Source organism: Varanus komodoensis, unplaced genomic scaffold, assembly GCF_004798865.1.
Source record: "Varanus komodoensis strain SLA01 unplaced genomic scaffold, ASM479886v1 scaffold26, whole genome shotgun sequence".
NCBI classification, from domain to species: Eukaryota; Metazoa; Chordata; class Lepidosauria; order Squamata; family Varanidae; genus Varanus; species Varanus komodoensis.
Window position 1 is genome coordinate 1,420,623 of NW_025335684.1, and position 18,332 is coordinate 1,438,954.

The 18,332-nt window shown below is 61.6% G+C and overlaps 1 protein-coding gene across 1 annotated transcript in view; it reads left to right on the forward strand.

The window, feature by feature from the left end:
* CACNA1H (calcium voltage-gated channel subunit alpha1 H) overlaps positions 1-18,332 on the forward strand; it is a 183,665-nt gene that overhangs the window by 162,216 nt on the left and 3,117 nt on the right. The window contains exons 21-33 of the mRNA XM_044433645.1: positions 134-318; positions 2,519-2,645; positions 3,415-3,540; positions 4,262-4,351; positions 4,492-4,684; positions 9,457-9,608; positions 10,158-10,267; positions 10,562-10,695; positions 11,166-11,236; positions 12,482-12,560; positions 12,993-13,114; positions 13,260-13,559; positions 17,318-17,495. Coding sequence (XP_044289580.1) covers positions 134-318; positions 2,519-2,645; positions 3,415-3,540; positions 4,262-4,351; positions 4,492-4,684; positions 9,457-9,608; positions 10,158-10,267; positions 10,562-10,695; positions 11,166-11,236; positions 12,482-12,560; positions 12,993-13,114; positions 13,260-13,559; positions 17,318-17,495 — 1,867 coding nt within the window. The remainder of the gene's footprint in view (positions 1-133; positions 319-2,518; positions 2,646-3,414; positions 3,541-4,261; positions 4,352-4,491; positions 4,685-9,456; positions 9,609-10,157; positions 10,268-10,561; positions 10,696-11,165; positions 11,237-12,481; positions 12,561-12,992; positions 13,115-13,259; positions 13,560-17,317; positions 17,496-18,332) is intronic.

Genomic DNA, 18,332 nt, shown 5'->3' on the forward strand with positions numbered 1-18,332 from the left:
AGAGGTTGAGCCCCTGCAAGCCGCAGGGGCCGCCTCCAGAATTCTGCCTCCCGTTCGTCAACATCCGGCCCGGCTCAGCCCCCCGGCCCGTGCCACGCGGGCGGACAGCGTCCCAATGCCTCTCTCCCGCCAGGTTGTGGCGCTCGGCTTCTTCTCCGGGAAGAACACGTACCTGCAGAGCAGCTGGAACGTGCTGGACGGCATCCTGGTCTTCGTGTCCATCATCGACATCATCGTGTCCATGGCCTCGGCCGGCGGGGCGAAGATCCTGGGGGTCCTGCGGGTCCTGCGGCTGCTGCGCACCCTCCGGCCTCTACGGTACCTCAGCCCCCCCGCGGCCTTCTGTGCACGGGGGTGGGAGGGTCGGCTTTGCGGGGGGACCGCTCTGACCACACGACCGGCTCCTGCGAAGGAGCCGTTCCCAATCCTGCTAGAACGGCAAGCAAACCAAGCAGGCCTGGCCCTTTTGGTCACGTCTTGGCACAAGGGGCTAGTTCTCATGCCCTGGGGAACTCCGCTGCCTCCACATCCCCTCACCTCCTGCGTTGTTTCCCTTGTGACCCATCCTTGATTGTAAATTCCTCAGGGCAGGGACTTCATCTTCTTGACCTCTCTACGGCAGGGGCTGAATTCTGCTTTGGAGAAGCCCTGGGGGGGGCATATTCCAGAGGTGCGAGAAGGCGAACCCGGAAGAGGGAGGGGCTACATGCCCCCAAAACAACAGGTCTCGCCATCCAACCCTTTCTGGCAGTGCCAACCTTGGCAAGAGGCATTTCCGCCATTTATAATCATTTGAAAAAGAAGTGCAAAGAACCAGGCAACCAGCCATGATGGGCGCTTGGAGAAAGGAGAACGAGGCTGAGGGGCAGGGGGTGCGGTGCCCACCCCTGGCTCCCCTGGAAGGCCAGGCTCGGTTCCCCAGGCGGGCTCGGTTTGGCCCCCAGATTCAGCCCCCCTGCGGTAAAAAGCGGCTGGCTTGCTCTTGTGGCCCCAGCGATCCATTGACGGCAACGATCCATCGACAGCAAGCGGACTGCAGGGCCGTCCCAACGAGACGGGGCCACTTCCCCAGCGCTGCCGGCCACAGTGGCAGCAAGACGCCCCCCTCCCCGCAGCTGTCGCCCCCCCCAAAAACCAGCTTTGAGCGGTGGCGTCCAGACTCCCCCGGTCACGCGTGTCGCTTCGGCTACCGGGTTGGATGTCGGGCTGGCAGCCGACAAAGAGCCCCTTTTGGTGCCGAGAAGCAACTCAAAGCTACAGGGCGTTTCCCTGTTTCCAGACAAGGCGCGGAGATCAAGATGTATTATTTGTGCTTCCCGCTTGCGCATCTGCACTTTGCAGCCTGCCGATGCACCTGCTGGTCTCGCACACCTGCACGCTCCTGGCCAGAAAGCCGAGGCGAGCCCCCCTCCCGGCCCGGCCTCCCACACCTCCGATGCCTCACCCCGCGCAAGCGGAAAGGTCGAGCGTGGCCATATGTGTCCTGTTGCGAGAGAGACGCGGCTTCCCCTCCTGGCTGCATTTTCATGAGCTCTTTGCCGGTCAGGCGGGGGTTTGTCATTCCAACGACCTGGGAAATTGCAAACGCTCAGAGCCCTTCCTGGAGCAGCAGGCAGGTCCCAGCATGGGGGACGTCGCGGCGAGGAGCCGGCCGTGACCCGCGTCAGATTTGCATCTGACCCACGGTGGGGAATAGCCGGCGAGCACTGGCCTTCTCTGGTCGGTTACGCTCAGCCCACCGGGGGGCAATTTAGCTTCCTGGCAAAGCCGACAGTAAGAGGGACGCTTTCCATGCTGGAAATCGCACAAAGGCGGTTTGTGATTTAATCGGAAAAGCTGCCCAGATATTGGGGGGTGGGAGGGAAAGAGGATGCCGTTGGGGGGGATGCTCCTCCACCCCCTGCAGGTGTGCAGCTTAGCATCCCGAAGAAGGGCTCCTTCTGCTTACCTTCAGCCACATTCGCACATCTGCGCAGGCGAGCCAAGGAATGTGGGCGCTCCGAGGCGGATTGCCGGCTTCTTCCTGGGGGCAGAATGGTCAGGTCTCGGGGCTCATCGGGCATGAACCCACGGGCACCTGAAAGGCCATCCAGACGAGTGCTGCCACACCTTATCTAGGCAAGGTTCTACACAAGGGAAACACAGACCCAGTCAGCACGGCCGATGGCCAGGGATGATAAGCGTTGTAGTCTGAAACTTCTGAAGGGCACCCGTTTCCCTCCCTTCTCGAGATCACCAGATTTGGAACAGGGGTACCCAGCTGTACCATGCAAAGCCGTGACTCAAAAGAGTACCTCTGAGCATGTGCCAAGTGCTTCTTCTCTGGTGCTGAAAGGAGAGCCCCTCTCTCTTCCAAGCCTCTGCAGAGGATTTCTTTCTTAGTCTGTGTTATCTTTACCTCCCCCGATATTCCACTGGAGGCCCCCAAAAGACCCCTTAAGCACCACGACAGAGCGAGCAGGTGAAAGGAGAACGCGGAGAGCCCCGAAAGACGCCTGGGTTTTAACCTTCGTTTCAGGGTCATCAGCAGAGCGCCGGGGCTGAAGCTGGTGGTCGAGACGCTCATCTCCTCCCTCCGGCCAATCGGCAACATCGTCCTCATCTGCTGCGCCTTCTTCATCATCTTCGGCATCCTGGGAGTGCAGGTAGCCGCTCTGCCGTGCCCGGCAAGCCCACAGCGCAAGGTGGTGCCCGTCCGCCGCCCCTTTGCCAGCCATCCTCTCAACACCCCTGCGAGGCGGGCCAGGCCCACGTCGTCCTGTGAGTGCCAGGAAGGGCTGAGCTGTCCCCAAGCCTCGCAACCTTTCAAGGCGGAAAAACTGCGCCCTGGTTTCGGTGGGGCCAGGAGAAGAGGGCTGTCCGGGGACCTGGGGGCCACACCCACCCCCCAAACCACTGTGCCACACCAGCCCCTTCATGCAAAGAAGGAAGCACTTTTGCCCGCCCCGAATCTGCAGCCCCACATTCCCATGATATGGGGCATGATGCCCCAGTCCTGCTTCCCCGAAGAGAACAGTTTTCAGCGCATGTCGGGGGGGCTGGTGGGGGTGAGAGGCCAGGGAACTGTCCCAGCGGGTGACTGTCCCAGCCTTTTGCCATTAAAACCACCGTGTTGGCAAGGCCCTCGCATGTGGATGCTGGGAACCCACGGCTCGGGGTGCGGGGGGCTTTGCTCCCAGCCAGGAGGGTCTTGGAAGGCTTGCTCAACCCCCCGCGCCCGGCCTCAGAAAAGAGCCTGCGCCACCCTCCTTGGCCGCGTCCTGTGACGCCGACCGTGCCGCCTTTGCCACGGCCTGGGTCCCGAGTCCTGCACTTCCTCCCACGGAGCCGAGGAAAGGGGTCCCCGTCGCAGCCCCCCTCCCGGCCAGCCCCCCTCCCCCTGCTTTTACCCGCCTTCTCTCCTTGGAACCCCAGCTGTTCAAAGGCAAGTTCTACCACTGCGAGGGGCCCGACATCCGGAACGTCTCCACCAAGGCCGACTGCCAGAGCGCCCACTACAAATGGGTGCGACGCAAATACAACTTCGACAACCTGGGACAGGTGAGGCGCTCCAGAGGGGTCCTCCGGATCCAGCATCCCCGGCTTTCCTCCCGCAACCTGGTCGTCCGCTTTCCTCTGCCTCGCCAGCCGCTCATGGGAACTCGCCCGACCTTGGGCCGCAACTCCCATCAGGCCAAGGCAGCGTGGCCCGTGGATGACGGGGAACGTGGCTCAGCATGCCGAGAGCTTACCTGCTGCGCTTGCCCTCTGCTCGCGCCCAAGGCCTCTGAGCATGTGGAGTGTGCATAACTCCCACAGGGCACGGGCATCTGGAGGGAAGCATCGGAGGCTCTTCCCCAGCAGTGCCGCAGGGAGGCCGGTAGAATAAAGCCACCCTGCACTTTCCTGCACCGCCACCGTCACCTTCGTCGCTGCGTGGCATTTCTACCGCGCCTCCTGCACGGAGCCCCCGGCAGCCCGCGGGCGTCGTTGGGCTGGGGCACCGCAGGACCCGCGTGCCGGCTCCAGCTCCAGCCTCGTGGCACCGCCGCTCGTGGCCCGCTCACCGCCCTCCTCCGAAGGCGCAGCGGCCCCGACGCCTCCTTGCCACCTCTCTGCCCCGGCCTCTGCCCGTCGACGGGCCAGACCCGGCAAGCGGGGCCCGGCTTTCCCGGGGTGACGCAGCCTGAGCCTGCCTCTCGGGGCAGAAACCCGCCTGGGCCCTGTCCCTCCCAGGGGGGCCGTGTTGATGAACGGAGGGAGTCTGCTCTTTGCTCCGCAGGCACTGATGTCCTTGTTCGTCCTCTCCTCCAAAGACGGCTGGGTGAACATCATGTACGACGGGCTGGACGCAGTGGGCATCGACCAGCAGGTAGGCGCCCCGTCCCCGCCAGGCTCCCGGGGGGAAGCATCCCGGGCGAGAGGGCAGGCTGGCGGGGCGCGCGAGTCCGGGGCTGGCTCCCGCTCACATCTCTCGCCCTTCCCTCTCCGCCCGCCCTCCTCCACCGCCAGCCCAGCCAGAACCACAACCCGTGGATGCTGCTGTACTTCATCTCCTTCCTGCTCATCGTCAGCTTCTTTGTGCTCAACATGTTCGTCGGTGTGGTGGTGGAGAACTTCCACAAGTGCCGGCAGCACCAGGAGGCCGAGGAGGCCCGCCGGCGGGAGGAGAAGCGGCTGCGGCGGCTGGAGAAAAAGCGCAGGAGTAAGGCGGTATACGTGTCTGGTCGGTAGACAGCGGTACAGATCCAAATCCTTTGAGCCTTGCCTGCTTCCCAAGCAAGACTTTGCTTTCCGGGGTCCTCCGAGTTCTGGTTGGCTTTGTTTTGTCCATGGGCGGAAGGAGGATTTTTTGGTTTCCCTCATTTCACCCTTTGGAGATGCTTTAAGAGTCAGAAGCGACCGCTCGCCAGGCCTACAATCCTCGCCCGAGCCCAGCTTTAGAACTTATGCTGTGAAAATAGTCACAGTGCCCCTGAGCAGATGCAGAGTGCAAATCCTTCACCCAGCAAGGAAGATCCACAGGAGGAATTCTCCATCATTCCTCTATTCCTTGATGCAGCGTTGGAGGTTAGAGCGCCGTGATTGTCACCGTTGAGGTAGACAAGATACGGCAATGATTCGAAATTGACCAGGGTAATTTCCAGCTCCACTCCCAGAACAGGGCACTGGGACGGGCAGTTTGGCTCGGCTCCAGGAGGGTCAGTCAGTGAATAGATACAGCGGAGCCAGGTTTAGTCCTGAGAAATACCTGGACACGAGAAGGCTGCGTGTAAACTCATCCAAACTTGTCAGAGGAAGCGTAGAAATGTAGAAATGAGGCCCAGCCTGAGAGAAGAGTCTCCTCATGCCGAGGGTGGAGGGCGGCCGGGAGTAGAAAGGTACTGATCCTGTTCAGTCCGTTCACCTGCGTTTCGGACCCTCCGCAACCTCCATTCTGCGTCCCGCTCGCTGATGGAACCGGGGGTGAGGAGGGGTCAGGAGTGCGTGAGGTGGTTGCTTCCCTGCTCTAACGTGCATTTGTGCGAATGCGTCTTCACGCTCGTGCTAATTAGTGCAAAAGCGAATGTGCAGAAATGCGGCCTCTCCCAAGAAAGGGACCAGGGAGTCCGTGCAACTCAGCAAAAGCTGGGCTTCTGCAGAGCCTGCCAGTCGGTATCGCAGGAGGCGGAACTCACCTGCCACCCCTGCGAGGTCTCCAGCATCCCCAGGCAGGGAATCCGCTCCAGTCCGGTCCCTACGGAGCCAGAGGCCGCCTGGGGAGGCAGTGCCTCCCCGATGAACGAACTCTGGCGGAGAGCGAGGCCGTGCGTGTTTCTGGGGATGCAGGAGGCACATTTCTGAGGGCAGGAGCTGTGAGGCTGCCTCGCATCGCTGGCAGGTTCCCCCGAGCATTGCCGCGGGTGCCGTCTTGGATGCCCAGCATCCTCTGTGGCTTCGCCACCCACCCATCACCTGGTCTCGCCCTGTGCCGGAAGGCAACTCCCCATGGCCCTTGCCGTCCCCTGGTCCTTAAAGCATCGCCAACGTTTCGGCAGGCCCAGCGGTGGGGTTCCCCACCACCATCTTATCTGCATTTGTATGGGATTCTAAACTCGAGCGAGTGGCCGTCATTCCATCGGGGTCTCGGCGCATGGTCCCCGCATGCCACTGACTTGCTGCATGAGGGGGATAACGCAGCGGGGGGGGGAGCCTTGGGGGCAGAGTGCCCCCCGGATGGAGTCCATTAGAAGAGATGCTTCTGCCGGCACCCCAGAGGGCGCTCCTAGGCCGAACTGCCTCCGGTCGACCGTCGGGGCCGAGCAACAGCAGCCCCGCTCCTCCCCTTCTTCCCCTCCGGCCAGACAGGAAAATCGAAGGCCGCACTGCCTGCAGCCGGGCTCACCGTTGAGGCACGTCAGGGGTGTGCAGGGTGGGGAAGGACCATCGTCCAGTGGAGGGCATCGTCCCCAGCCCTGCTCCCCGGCGCCCTCCAGGAACTGGCTGGGGGCCAGAAGGGGGGGTGCCAAAGTGTGGGGCCGTTTTCCCTCTCAGGAAAGGCTTGGGACCGAGATCCGCGGGCATCCCATGGACCGGGAGACTGGCTTGATCTGTGTGCGCCAGTTGCTGGGGAACACGGGTGGCAGCGTGCCGTGGCACATGTGCTTGAGAGTTCCCTGTGGGCAGCTGGATGGCCACTGTGTGAACAGAAAGATGCACCCAGAGTCTCACCCAACAGAAATATAAGAGGGCTCTGCCTCTCCTCTTATATTTCTGCCAAGCGAAGTGGTGCTCGGGGCAGCTTTTCCTCATAAGTAAAACCTGATTAAACAATCATCAAAGCAATCCATTAAAAGCGAGCAATGGCGGAATGCAACTCCCGTTTCTCGGGATGCTGAGGCCGGCTTTGCAGCTTCAGCACAGCAGATGTTTGGCACAGACCCAGCTGCAAACCTCCACTTCGCAACCCGGCCCTGTCCTTGACGAGACCTTGGAACTGCGCTGCCATGTAGCGAGAGCTATTTTCAGCTTCCCTTTTTCCAAGAAACAAACAAACCAGCCTGCAATTCCCAGGATCATTTGAAGAAGTCAACCCAGACTTAGCAAACCGGAGCAAGTCAGTGGGCAGCCGAGCCGTCCCCACCGGGGCTCACGTGCTTCTCCCAGTTCCTGCCCCTTGGGCCTGTTCCCACCAGCAGCTAAGCCAGTCTCAGCCTTTCTGAAGTTTCCTTTATAAGCCTCTCGGGATCTGCCCTGCCCTCCTGCCAGGACGAGGGCCTGAAGGTGGCCGTGAGCTGAGCTCCAGGTTCGCTGCCTGAGGACTGGCTTCTCGCGTTTCTTGACGCTTAAAAGATGGCAGACTCCGAAGCCCAAGATGCAGCTGACCATCCGTGGCTGCCTTGTGGCTGGTCCGGGGCGTGCGTGGCTGTTCCTGAGGCCAGCACCGTGTCTGTGTGGCCACCCGGGCGCATCTGTGCACTCAGAGTCCCACAGGGCCTCCGGTCCCAAACGCTCGTCTCCGTCTGCGCACACCCGTCACCCAGCCGGTTCCACCGAAGCGGCACCTGGGCGCTGCAGAGAGGGCAGCCTGCCAGGGCATCGGGGTGCGGGAGCGGCTCCCGAGCCCACATGCTTTCCCGCAAAGACGTAAACCACGTCTCCGGATGACGGGCCACCGGTGGCTTCCAGCCCCAGTGGGTGGAGGGTCCCCCCAGTATTCATGGCGGGACACACCAGTTGCTGGGGAACATGGTCGGGAAGCGGGGCTTGCCTCGTGGCCTGCCTTTGGGTTCCCCGTGGACAGCTGGTTGGCCACTGCGTGAGTAGAGCGCCGGGCTGGACGGCCCCCCCCCCCCGTGCCGTTGGTGCTTCCGTGTCGCTAGCCGTCTGCGCACAGCCTTTCCGTGGGCAGCGAGGAGGCGCTCACGGCTCCCAGCCCCCCCACCTGCTGCCCCACAGCTCCAGCCCAGCCCCTCAGGCCGAGGGAGGGAGAAACGTGTCCCAAAGCACGCGGGGCCCCGACTCGTCCCGTGCGCGCCTGGGCAACCGCTTGTGCGTTGGCGTCAGTGAGACCCTGCCTCGATTCCACATCGCCATAACCCGCAGCAGAGCTGCTCCCGCCCTCCTGCAGCCACCGCCCCCCCCCGCCCCTCACCATGGCGTGTCTGTCCACCCCTCCCACCGTGCATGGGCCGGCATCTCTTCTAATGGGCATTGCATGCGTGGGGGGCGAGGCATGACTGCGTGCTGCATGCGACTGCCAGCGTGCTCCGGTCGCTACTGTGTGTGTGTCTCCCGGTGGGAAGGTCTTCTCCGTCTTCTCTCTGCCCCTCTGGAGACATTCAAGAGCTTCCCCTTGCTCCGCATTCTCAGCCCACTCCTGCCCCAGCCTCATCATCCCTCTGGAACCGCACGGATCCACCAGAGGCTCTCGGGCGCCTTTTCTGGGAGCCCATCGGAGGCTCCTCCCTGGGATGGCTGACGCTCAGAGACCAGCACCAGCATCCCCACTGCCCCGGTCCTTCCGCCTTGGATGCTTCGTGGAGCAACGCCGTCCCAGCACCACGATCTTGCCCTTCCTCTTACTTACATAAACGTGCAGAGCCCCCCTCCGTGATGCGTGAGCGGTAGGGTTAGCCATGGTCGAGGAATTTAGGGATTCGGGACCCTCAAGACGCAGGAACCGTTCTGGCTTTTGGTGCCTTTTAAACCGGGAGTGGGCCAACTGATGGAGGAAAGCTGGACCGAGGGAGGCGTAATCCTTCCCGCAGAGCCAAGCTGAGCATCTCTGCCGCACCTGCAAACCGGGTTGCCCAGCACCCTTCATAGCCTACGATCCACACACGACTCCTCGGGCAGCCCCCGGAAAACCCCCTGGGGATCTCCATGGCTTTGCAAGACAAGTTCAAGGAGGTACATGCCTTGAGAGAATCCTGCCCGGTCACATGATTTCCTTCCCAAATCGGGCAGGGGGGCTGCCACTGATGCCGTGCCAATTTCAGTAGGGAAGGGGGGCTGCCGGTGGGTCTGAGGGGGCTCTGCGGCCCCCCAGCCCCTGGAACTAGCCCAGGTACTTTCAGCAAGACACCCTCAGTGGACCCCTCCCTTAGGAAGTCGCGATTCCCACCACCTCCTTGCCTGGGGGACGATTCCCTGCAGCTTGTGCCAGCCTGGCCGGGTTTGGGACGTGACCAGCCTAAGAGTGTGCTAGAGAAATGCCCCTTCGCACCCGGGGACGGGTGCAGCCACGACTCGTTTGCTTGTGCGTGGAGAAGGCTCCCCCAGGGGCTGCACTTGGGGGCCCCCAGCTTCCGTTGTCATTCATTCCCTGTCCGGTGTGGCTGGCACACAACTCTGACCCCGCAGCGCATCCCCAAAGAGGCGCTTCACCTGTCCGCGCATGCGGTCGCAAGAGACGGGGGCACGTGGCTGCCCTCACGGGGAGCCTGGCCGGGGGAGGCTGCTGACCGCGGCCCCTCCGTGGTGCTCTTTCCGCAGAAGCCCAGCGGAGACCGTACTATGCCGATTACTCACCGGCACGGAAGTACATCCACACGCTCTGCACAAGCCATTACCTGGACCTCTTCATCACCTTCATCATCGGGGTTAATGTCATCACCATGTCAGTGGAACATTTCAACCAGCCCAAGGTACAGGCAACGCTCCATCCTCACAGGGGTCCCGGGAAGCATCCGCCGTGCCGACAGAAAGTTCCACCTCAGGCCTTAGCGTCCCCAGCTAAGCGAGGGGGCAGGCGGCAGACCTAGGGAAGCGCTCCCATGGCTGGCTGGCTGGCTGGCCGCCATCAGTCAGGGGACAGGTCCTGCCCTGGAGGGGCCGAATTCCCGGAATGAAGCAAGGCATGGGACCCTCCTGGCTTTATTCCGTCAGATGAAGCTTTTACCACTACACTGTGCGAAAAAGCTTCCGCAGGTGTCTTTGGGCCGCCGTGTGATGCTTCATGCCGAAGGCCCGGCCCGCTCAGATGCTTCGGGGCGGTGCTGGGGGGCGGGGGGCCTTTCTTCTCTCGGGGGACGCCTCTGTCACACGACGCAGAGACTTGGGGGCGCATTGGTGGGGGGCGGGGGTGGCGAGAGTCAGAAGCGAGAAGGGGCTGCAGAGCCGTCGACCCTGTGGCTCGAGGGGGGTCTGGGGGGGGGGGAGCCGCTGCCCTGACACGCACCGTTTGTGGCTCACAGTCCCTGGACGAGGTGCTGAAGTACTGCAATTATGTGTTCACCATCGTCTTTGTGTTCGAAGCCATGTTGAAGCTGGTGGCCTTTGGATTCCGGAGGTTCTTCAAAGACAGGTAAGGCAGGGGCCACGCGGCTTGGGGGCCAGAGGAGACCCTCCGTCACGTCCTCTCCCAAGGGGTGGCAGGTGGCAGGTGGCGGGGTGGGAAGGAGGGCCTCCTCACCCGACTCGGGCTGCTTAGAATGATAAGACAGGTGGGTGGGTGGGTGGGTGGGAGGGAGGGAGGGAGGAAGGAAGGAAGGAAGGAAGGAAGGAAGGAAGGAAGGAAGGAAGGATCCGAGTCCCACTTCTTGGGAAGGGGGTCCCACGGAGCTCAGGGAACCCCGTTGCCGCTCCCCCCGTCCCTCAGGTGGAACCAGCTGGACCTGGCCATCGTCTTGCTTTCCATCATGGGCATCACCTTGGAGGAGATCGAGATGAACGCCGCGCTTCCCATCAACCCCACCATCATCCGCATCATGCGGGTGCTCAGAATCGCCAGAGGTGAGGCGGGGGCGGGGGGCGGCCCAGGGCCGGTGGAAGCGGGGGGTCCGTCATCACGCCCCTCCCTGCCCTCCTGCTTGTTTCGGGCCGCACTCCGTGGCCCTGCGTTCTTTTCAATCCTCCCTTCCTTTCTGTGTTTTAACCGTTCGGTGGCATGTGAGACTTTTAACCATTTGCAGGCCTCCCAGGGAACTTTGCTCATTGAGTAGATTAGCCACGTGTGTAAGAAGTCTGCACATCAGCAGACCCATTGGGCTGAATGGGCCCTGCCCGAGGCGGCTGCGCACCGCAGAGAGCGCGGCTGAAGGTCAAACGCTGCCCTCCCCGCAGGTTCCAGGGAGCTTAAGTGCAAAGCACAAAAGCAACAGCTCTCCGCCATATTGATTCTTCAGAGACGCATCTTTAGAGGTAGACTTCTCCTGCTGCTGGAGGTTCCATATCCCACTGACTCGACTGTGCTTTCCTCCTAGTGCTGAAGCTGCTCAAAATGGCCACGGGGATGCGGGCATTGCTGGACACGGTGGTGCAGGCCCTGCCCCAGGTGAGTGCGGAGTCTCGCTCCACCAGAACAGAGACGCCTTGAGTCTTTCTTCCGGGCATTTATTTATATATGTTTATTTTAAAATTTATAGAGCACTGATTAACCCAGCTGCGCTCTCTGCTTTGGTTTTTATGGCATCTTGTTTTGACAAGCAAGAAAAAAACCCTAAACATTGTTTTCTAAAATTATATGCAGGGTCCCTCCATCAACACAGAATCCTATAAGAATGATTTCATTCTTACCTCTTTCCTTTCCCTCGTGCGTTGTGGGTTCGTTTGTTTCTTAATCGGTGTGTGTCTCCTTGCATTTTCCAAAGAAAACCAGCCATTTTCCAAAGATGCTGCATTTTCTCGGCTGCATCTAGGTTCAAGTTTCTGTCGGATGAATCCAAATATGGATTCAATATGCAATATGGAGCAGTGTAGGAATCGTGCCAACAAGCAAACAAATAAATAAATAAATTTCCCCAATAATTTCACATTATTTTAACGGAGCCCCTGAGTGAATTCATAAGAAAGGTGCCTATCAGAAAGAGCCAAGGCCAAACGCGAAGCCCCCGTGGAGCACCCATGAAGGAGAGGCGAAAGAGAGACCCCTTCCGTTGGGGAACAGATGTTTCTGCAGCAAGAAACATGTGGAGAACTCCGGGTTCCCTGGTTCCCTCCCCAGCAGGATGGGACTAAGCCTTTGCCGCTGTCGGGGGGCAGAAACTCCCCAAACATCTGCCGGAAGGGAGGAAACGAGCCGCCCACCGGCTCCTGTGGGAGGAGGGCTGGGTGGCTGGCCAGCAAAATGGCTATGCATTATATTATTATCTAATATAATAATATTATATTATATTATTATCTAATATAATATATTATGTTATATAATAATATAATATAATATAATAATATTATCTAATATAATATTATATATTATATTATTATATTGTCCAATTGTTAATCCGCCCCAAAACCACAGTCTGGAATATTTTTACATAAATAAAATGCGTACACGCCAAGGACAAGGCCTTTCCCGCGTTGGCCCCGGGTCACTAGAATGCAGCCTGCTCCAGACAGCCCGTCACCCCTGCGACCCATATGACCTCTGGCTGGGGATGATGGGTGCGTGCAGTGGGCACCTCGGGAGGGCGCCCAGTGGAAGGGGCTGCTGTGGGGGCAGGCACGCAAATGCCCCCCGGCCGGGGCTTCCCCGTGGTGGCCCCCAGCCCCCCGGCTCAGGCGCAGCGCTCTTCCTTCCCAGGTGGGGAACCTCGGCCTCCTCTTCATGCTCCTCTTTTTCATCTACGCCGCCCTCGGAGTGGAGTTATTTGGGAAGCTGGGTGAGTGACCGTCCAGCCCGGGGAGGGAAAATGGTAGCCCTCCCGACCCCCCCCCCCCAAGTAAGCTAGCTGTGGCCGACAGGAGCAGCAAGACAGGGTATTGGGGTGGGGGGCAGAAGTCCCCTCCAGAAGGCCTGGAGCAGGGCTGGGTGGAAGGCAGGTGCCCAGGTGCCCCGGCTGTCCCGGCTTCTGGCCATGTGGGAGGGCTCCTGGGAGGGGACGATCTGCCCTCTGCCGCCCCCCCCCCCCCCCCCCGGGGGAAAAAACCCCCCCCCATCCCCCGGGCCCGGGGGGGGGGGCGGGGCGCCCCCCCCCCCCCCCCCCCCCCCGCCAGAGGATGAATAGCCCACACCTTAACCCGGGACAGTGGGGGCAGCGACGGGGCTCCTCCCCAGCCGGGCTCTGCTGAGCTCGAGTCTCCCCCGCCCCCAGACTGCAGCGAGGACAACCCTTGCGAAGGCCTGAGCCGCCACGCGACCTTCAGCAACTTCGGCATGGCCTTCCTCACCCTCTTCAGGGTCTCCACCGGCGACAACTGGAACGGCATCATGAAGGTGAGGCGGGCGGCTCCTCTCGCCGCGGTGGCGCCTGCGGGCGGCGGGCGGCTCCTCCACCGGACCCCCGAGTGCTGGGCCCCCCCCCGGGCCCTTCCGGCCCGGCCCCGGCGCCCCCTGATCCTCTCCCCGTTGCCTCCCGCAGGACACGCTCCGGGAGTGCCGCCGCGACGACAAGCACTGCCTCAGCTACCTGCCCGTCATCTCCCCGGTCTACTTCGTCACCTTCGTCCTCATCGCCCAGTTCGTCCTGGTCAACGTGGTGGTCGCCGTCCTGATGAAGCACCTGGAGGAGAGCAACAAGGAGGCCAAGGAGGACGCCGAGATGGACGCCGAGATCGAGCGGGAGATGTCCAGGGGGGTGGGCAGCCCCCCGCGAGCCCCCGGGGGCGGCCCCTGCGCCTCCCAGCCCGGGTCGCCGCTGCTGGTCAAGCACCACGCGCTGGTAAAGACCGGAAATGGATGGGCCCTGGGCGTGGGCAAGACCACCAAGCCCCCTCCCTCCGTCCCCGAGCACCCTTCCTTCCAGCGGATTTTAGAAAGTTACAATGGCAAAGATTGTCTGTGGTTTCGCTCACGGTGAAAGGAACCCTCTGGGGGGGGGGTCCCACCTGCTTCTCTCCACCGCCCCCTTCAGTGTTGGTCTAGGAAGGGGGCCTGGGCTTGCTTCTTCCCTCTGCCCTCCGCATCCCTTTCTCCTCTAGTGTCCTGGTGCTCAGATTGCGAGCCAGCAAACAGGGGCTCTCCCGCTCGCTCCCAGCTCTGCCCCGGGAGCCCCTTTCGCGCCAAGCGGGCAAGGCTGCTCCCGGCGAAGGCACGACGGTGGAGGGGACGGAGCGGCCGCATGGGCCCGCTGCGGCGCGCTGCCCGGCATTACCCCCGCCCCCCAAATGCTGGACGCTCACTGCCGCGGGAGACTGACCCAGAACGGTGAAGCAGAGCGGTGCCCCCTTTGCCCCCCCCCCCCGCCCCCAGCCGGGCCTGGACTGTAGGCGCCGGTGGAGCAGTTGAGGTTCCTTGTGTACTTGGTCGTTTTCACGTGCCGCAAGCCGTCTCTGGTTCAGGGCAGCCCTGGAGTGAACGCTTCCCAACCTGCCCCGGTCCGTCGCAGCCCCGCTGAGCTCGTGGGGACCTCCGTCCACTGGCGGTGGAGCGCTTCTGATCCCATCCCTGCTCTGGGGGGCTCGCCTGGCCACCCGGCCCAACGTCGCGCATGCAGGTGCAGGGCCGAGCGGGGTCTGGGGCCTGGGGTGCCCATTTCTGGCCCTCACGCCCATCTGCCCCCAGCCGGGGCTCTGCAGATGTGTTGGACTGATGGGAGTTCTAGTCCAACATATGCGGAGAGTACCATGTGGGTAAAAGCTTCTGTAACCATTAGACCACACTGCTTCGCCCACGTAATGGGAGAGCTAGGCATGTGCCACGTGGGCCAAGAGCCTGTGAGGTTGCACAGGCCGGGAGAGGCCGACCGTCTGCAGGGGCCCCGAGGCCCACGGCTGGGGGAAGGGGTCCCCCGTGGCGCTGCCCAGTCTTTCCCGGCCACGTCGCCAGTGGCGCCACCGGGCACAGCCCCGCGTGCTCCACCTCGCCCCGCCTCGCCCCCTCCCGGCTCCGGGACGCCCCTCGGACCCAGACGCAGCCGCCCGGCCCCGCAGCGCCTCCGGCCCGGCCACTGACCGCTCGTGCCTCCCTGGTTTTGTCCCCGAAGGACGCCCTGAGCTGTGGGAGCATTTCCCTGGCCGTCCCCGGCTTAGTCTCCCGCCGGAGAGGCCCAGGTGACTGCGTGGAACGTGCCGCAGCCGCTTCTCCCTGCCAGTATGCCTCCGTGCGGCACGGTGCGGCTCGGCGGTGGTGGTGTGGCCCCTCCACGGGCAGCGTGCGCCTCCCCTCGCTCGCGCTCTCTCGCTCGCGCTCTCTGGAAACGGTGCGCCCGCCGGCTCCTTGTCCTCCTCCACACCTGAGCGACGGCACTTTCGGCACCTCACAGGTGCGTCCGATCACGCCGTGTGGCCATAAGCAAGCCTGCAGCCAGAGAAGCCAGAACACACCATGCGCCCGGAGCGCCCACCTGGGCAGCCCTTCCTGCCCTGCCCTGCCCTGCACGGAGTTGGCACTGGGCCGAGCACCTGCCTCTCGCCCCGCCTGGGGGTTAGGGGGCCCTTTAACCAGGGAGGTGTCTCTGGAGCAGGTTAGATCCATTTGTACGGCTCCCGGCCCCTCCAGGAGCACTGCCAGCAAGCACCCCCTGAGCAGGGCCTCACCCCCTTTCCTAAGGGGGGGCGAGCACCCCCTCCTCCTTCCCATGGCTCGCCAGTGGGGCATTCACTCCCGAGGCAAAAGGACCTCTCCACGGGCATTCCCTGTGGACAAGGACCTCCTTTTCTGGCCTCGATCCGCAGACTCCCTCTTGAATTGGACGGCCCCATTTCTCAGAGACCAGACATGCTCCCCTCACCCCCTTTCCCAGAGCTTGCCTAATCGTCCCCTTTATTCCCTCCAGTATCAGGGGCCACACCAGTGCTGGGGAGCACTGGTTTCTTTCTGGAATTCTCCTCTGCTCCTGGGAGCAGCACAGAAGTTGGGCCAAGGTTCGTCCTGGATCCAGGGGGCTCCGCTCCCCTGCCCCAGACTCCCCTGAGCAGTGACTGCCCCTCCTTGCACGGGTGGGCATTTCAGCGGCTCGCACAGCTCCCGGCCCTGAAGCCGGGGGCTCAGCGGTCCTGCTTTCTCCGCGTGGCCTCTTGCCATGCCAGGCCGTCGCCCACACAATGCTTTCCAGAAGGGCAAAGCACATCTGTTCGGAGAAGGGCTCCTTAAGTGCTGGCCATCTGGAAAGAGAGCCTCAATTCGCTCCAGAGAGAAAGCGCGGACAAGATGCCGGCTTGGAGATGAGGGGAGAGTGACATACGCATCCTGGGGGACCCCCGGAGGAGGACGGCCCACGCCGCGTCCCTGGGCTGGCAGCCTGTTAACCCTGCCGGCAAAACAGGAACGGAATGACCTTGTTAAGCTAGGAGGGAGTGGAGAACCGGAATGGAAAATCCATTTTGGGCACAAAAATCAGGAGAGAGTCTGTCTGCATTACAGCGTTTTGCTGATTTCTAATTTATTTATGAGCTAGCTTTACTCTTTCGGGAAACAGGCGAAGGGGCTAGCCATGCCAGGTCCGTGGTGGGACAGCGAAGCTGAAATGCCATCATGAGAAACAGCAAGAATTTGAAATGTGGCAGACGTCAAAATTTTGCAGCAGCGCCTGCTTAGTAAAAGGCCGCAGGAGCTCCCCCGGGGCGGTTTCTCGTGCCCCGCAGAAGGGAAGCAGGTGCGGACGGGGCAGGGCCGCTCCGAGACGGGCTGAGCCCCAACTGGTGGGCAAAAGCCGCACTCCGCTCGTGCCTGGCAACCAGGCAGGGTGGAAATTAGGATTCAGGCTCACCTGCTGGGCTTCGCGTTCCCCAGCTCTGTGTTATGGGATGTAGGAAGCAGGGTGAGAGAAGAGTGAGCCAGGCTGAGACCATGGGTGGAGGTGGGGGTGTTCGGGGAATAAGAACAGGACAAGGGCAAGAGCGAGAGAGGCAGCTTCGTGTTGGCTTCTGGTAGTGAGGAGCGAAGCTGGAAAGATCGGGAGTGAGGCCTCTGGGGCAGAAGGACAGATGGTGGGGGGTCTGGAGGAGAAGGAAGCCGTGGCTTGGCCTGCAGAGACTTGGGAAGCAGAGGGACTCCGAGCAAGATCGGAGCAGGACGGGGCAGGCAAAAGCCGCTTCACCTCCAGCCAGGGCAGCTTTCCCTTCGAAGGAAAGCAGGATTGTGCCCCTGCTGGTTGACTATCCCGAAGTGCTCAGGAGAGCTCAGAGGCGAGGGCTGGCAGGGCTGAGCCGGCTCCGAGCGGAGGGGGGGAATCGGCGACCGGCCCTCGGGCTGCACCGGTCCTTCCGTGCGCTCGGCCAACGCGGCCCTCGGGGCACACCCCTCCGGAGCCCTCTGCTGCGGCTCGCTTCTGGATGTCGCGCGGCCGGGGGGGTCCCGTGTGGCGCTGGGGTGCGGCCACACTCTCGGATCAGCCCGGCTGCCATCCGCTCCCACAACGCCAAGCTAGTTCGGCAGACGCCCCCACCGCCGTGGGAGGAGTGTCGGGCGACGTCCACATGAGGGACCTGCCTCTGCGGCCTCCTCCTCATCTAGTCCGCATTTCTCACTGCCCTGCAGGAAGTCACGGCCAGCCTGGGAGAGCCCCAGAACCTCCTGACGGTCCGCAAGATCTCAGTGGCCCGGATGCACTCCCTGCCCAATGACAGCTACATGTTCCGCCCCGTGATGCCGGCCAAAACCCCCTTCCCACTCCACGAAGTAGAGTTGGAGGCCTTCTCGTACAAGTCACCCAGAGGTAAAGCACCAGTGTGGGGACGTGGCCTGCTGGACTTTCACACACGCACAAACACACACGCACAGCTGCTGTCTTTACGGCGCACCCGATGCTACTGATCTCATCGGGGCGCATTATGTCAGAACCAAGATTCACCTGCTGCAGGGCTGCTTGGGAAAGTAAGGCGCTTTAAAAACAGCAAAACTCTTCACTGAAGACGTCAACACGACCCGAGGGTTAGGGATAGAAAAATGACGTGTCCCGGCTGGATTTGGATGGTTGCAATGTGCTTAGAATGGGCAGAAAGTATGAGCTGTGCAGAAAAAGCTGCTCAAGGACGGCTTTTTCAAAATCGCATTCTTTTCAATGGAACTTTGCCCCTATTTTAGGGTTAGGGGTGTGCACCAGGGTAGGGTTAGGGTTAGAAAAACGAGGTGTCCTGGCAGGGTTTTGATGGTTGGAATGTGTTTAGAAAGGGCAGAAAGGATGAGCTGTGCAGAAAAACCTACTCAAGGGGGGCTTTTTCAAAATCGCATTGTTTTCAATGGAACTTTACCCCAATACCACGGTTACGGGTGTGCACCAGGGTAGGGTTAGGGTTAGAAAAACGAGGCGTCCTGGCAGGGTTTTGATGGTTGGAATGTGTTTAGAAAGGGCAGTAAGGATGAGCTGTGCAGAAAATCCTACTCAAGGGGGGCGTTTTCAAAATCGCATTATTTTCAATGGAACTTTACCCCTATTTTAGGGTTAGGGATGTGCACCAGGGTAGGGTTAGGGTTAGAAAAACGAGGCGTCCTGGCAGGGTTTTGATGGTTGGAATGTGTTTAGAATGGGCAGAAAGGATGAGCTGTGCAGAAA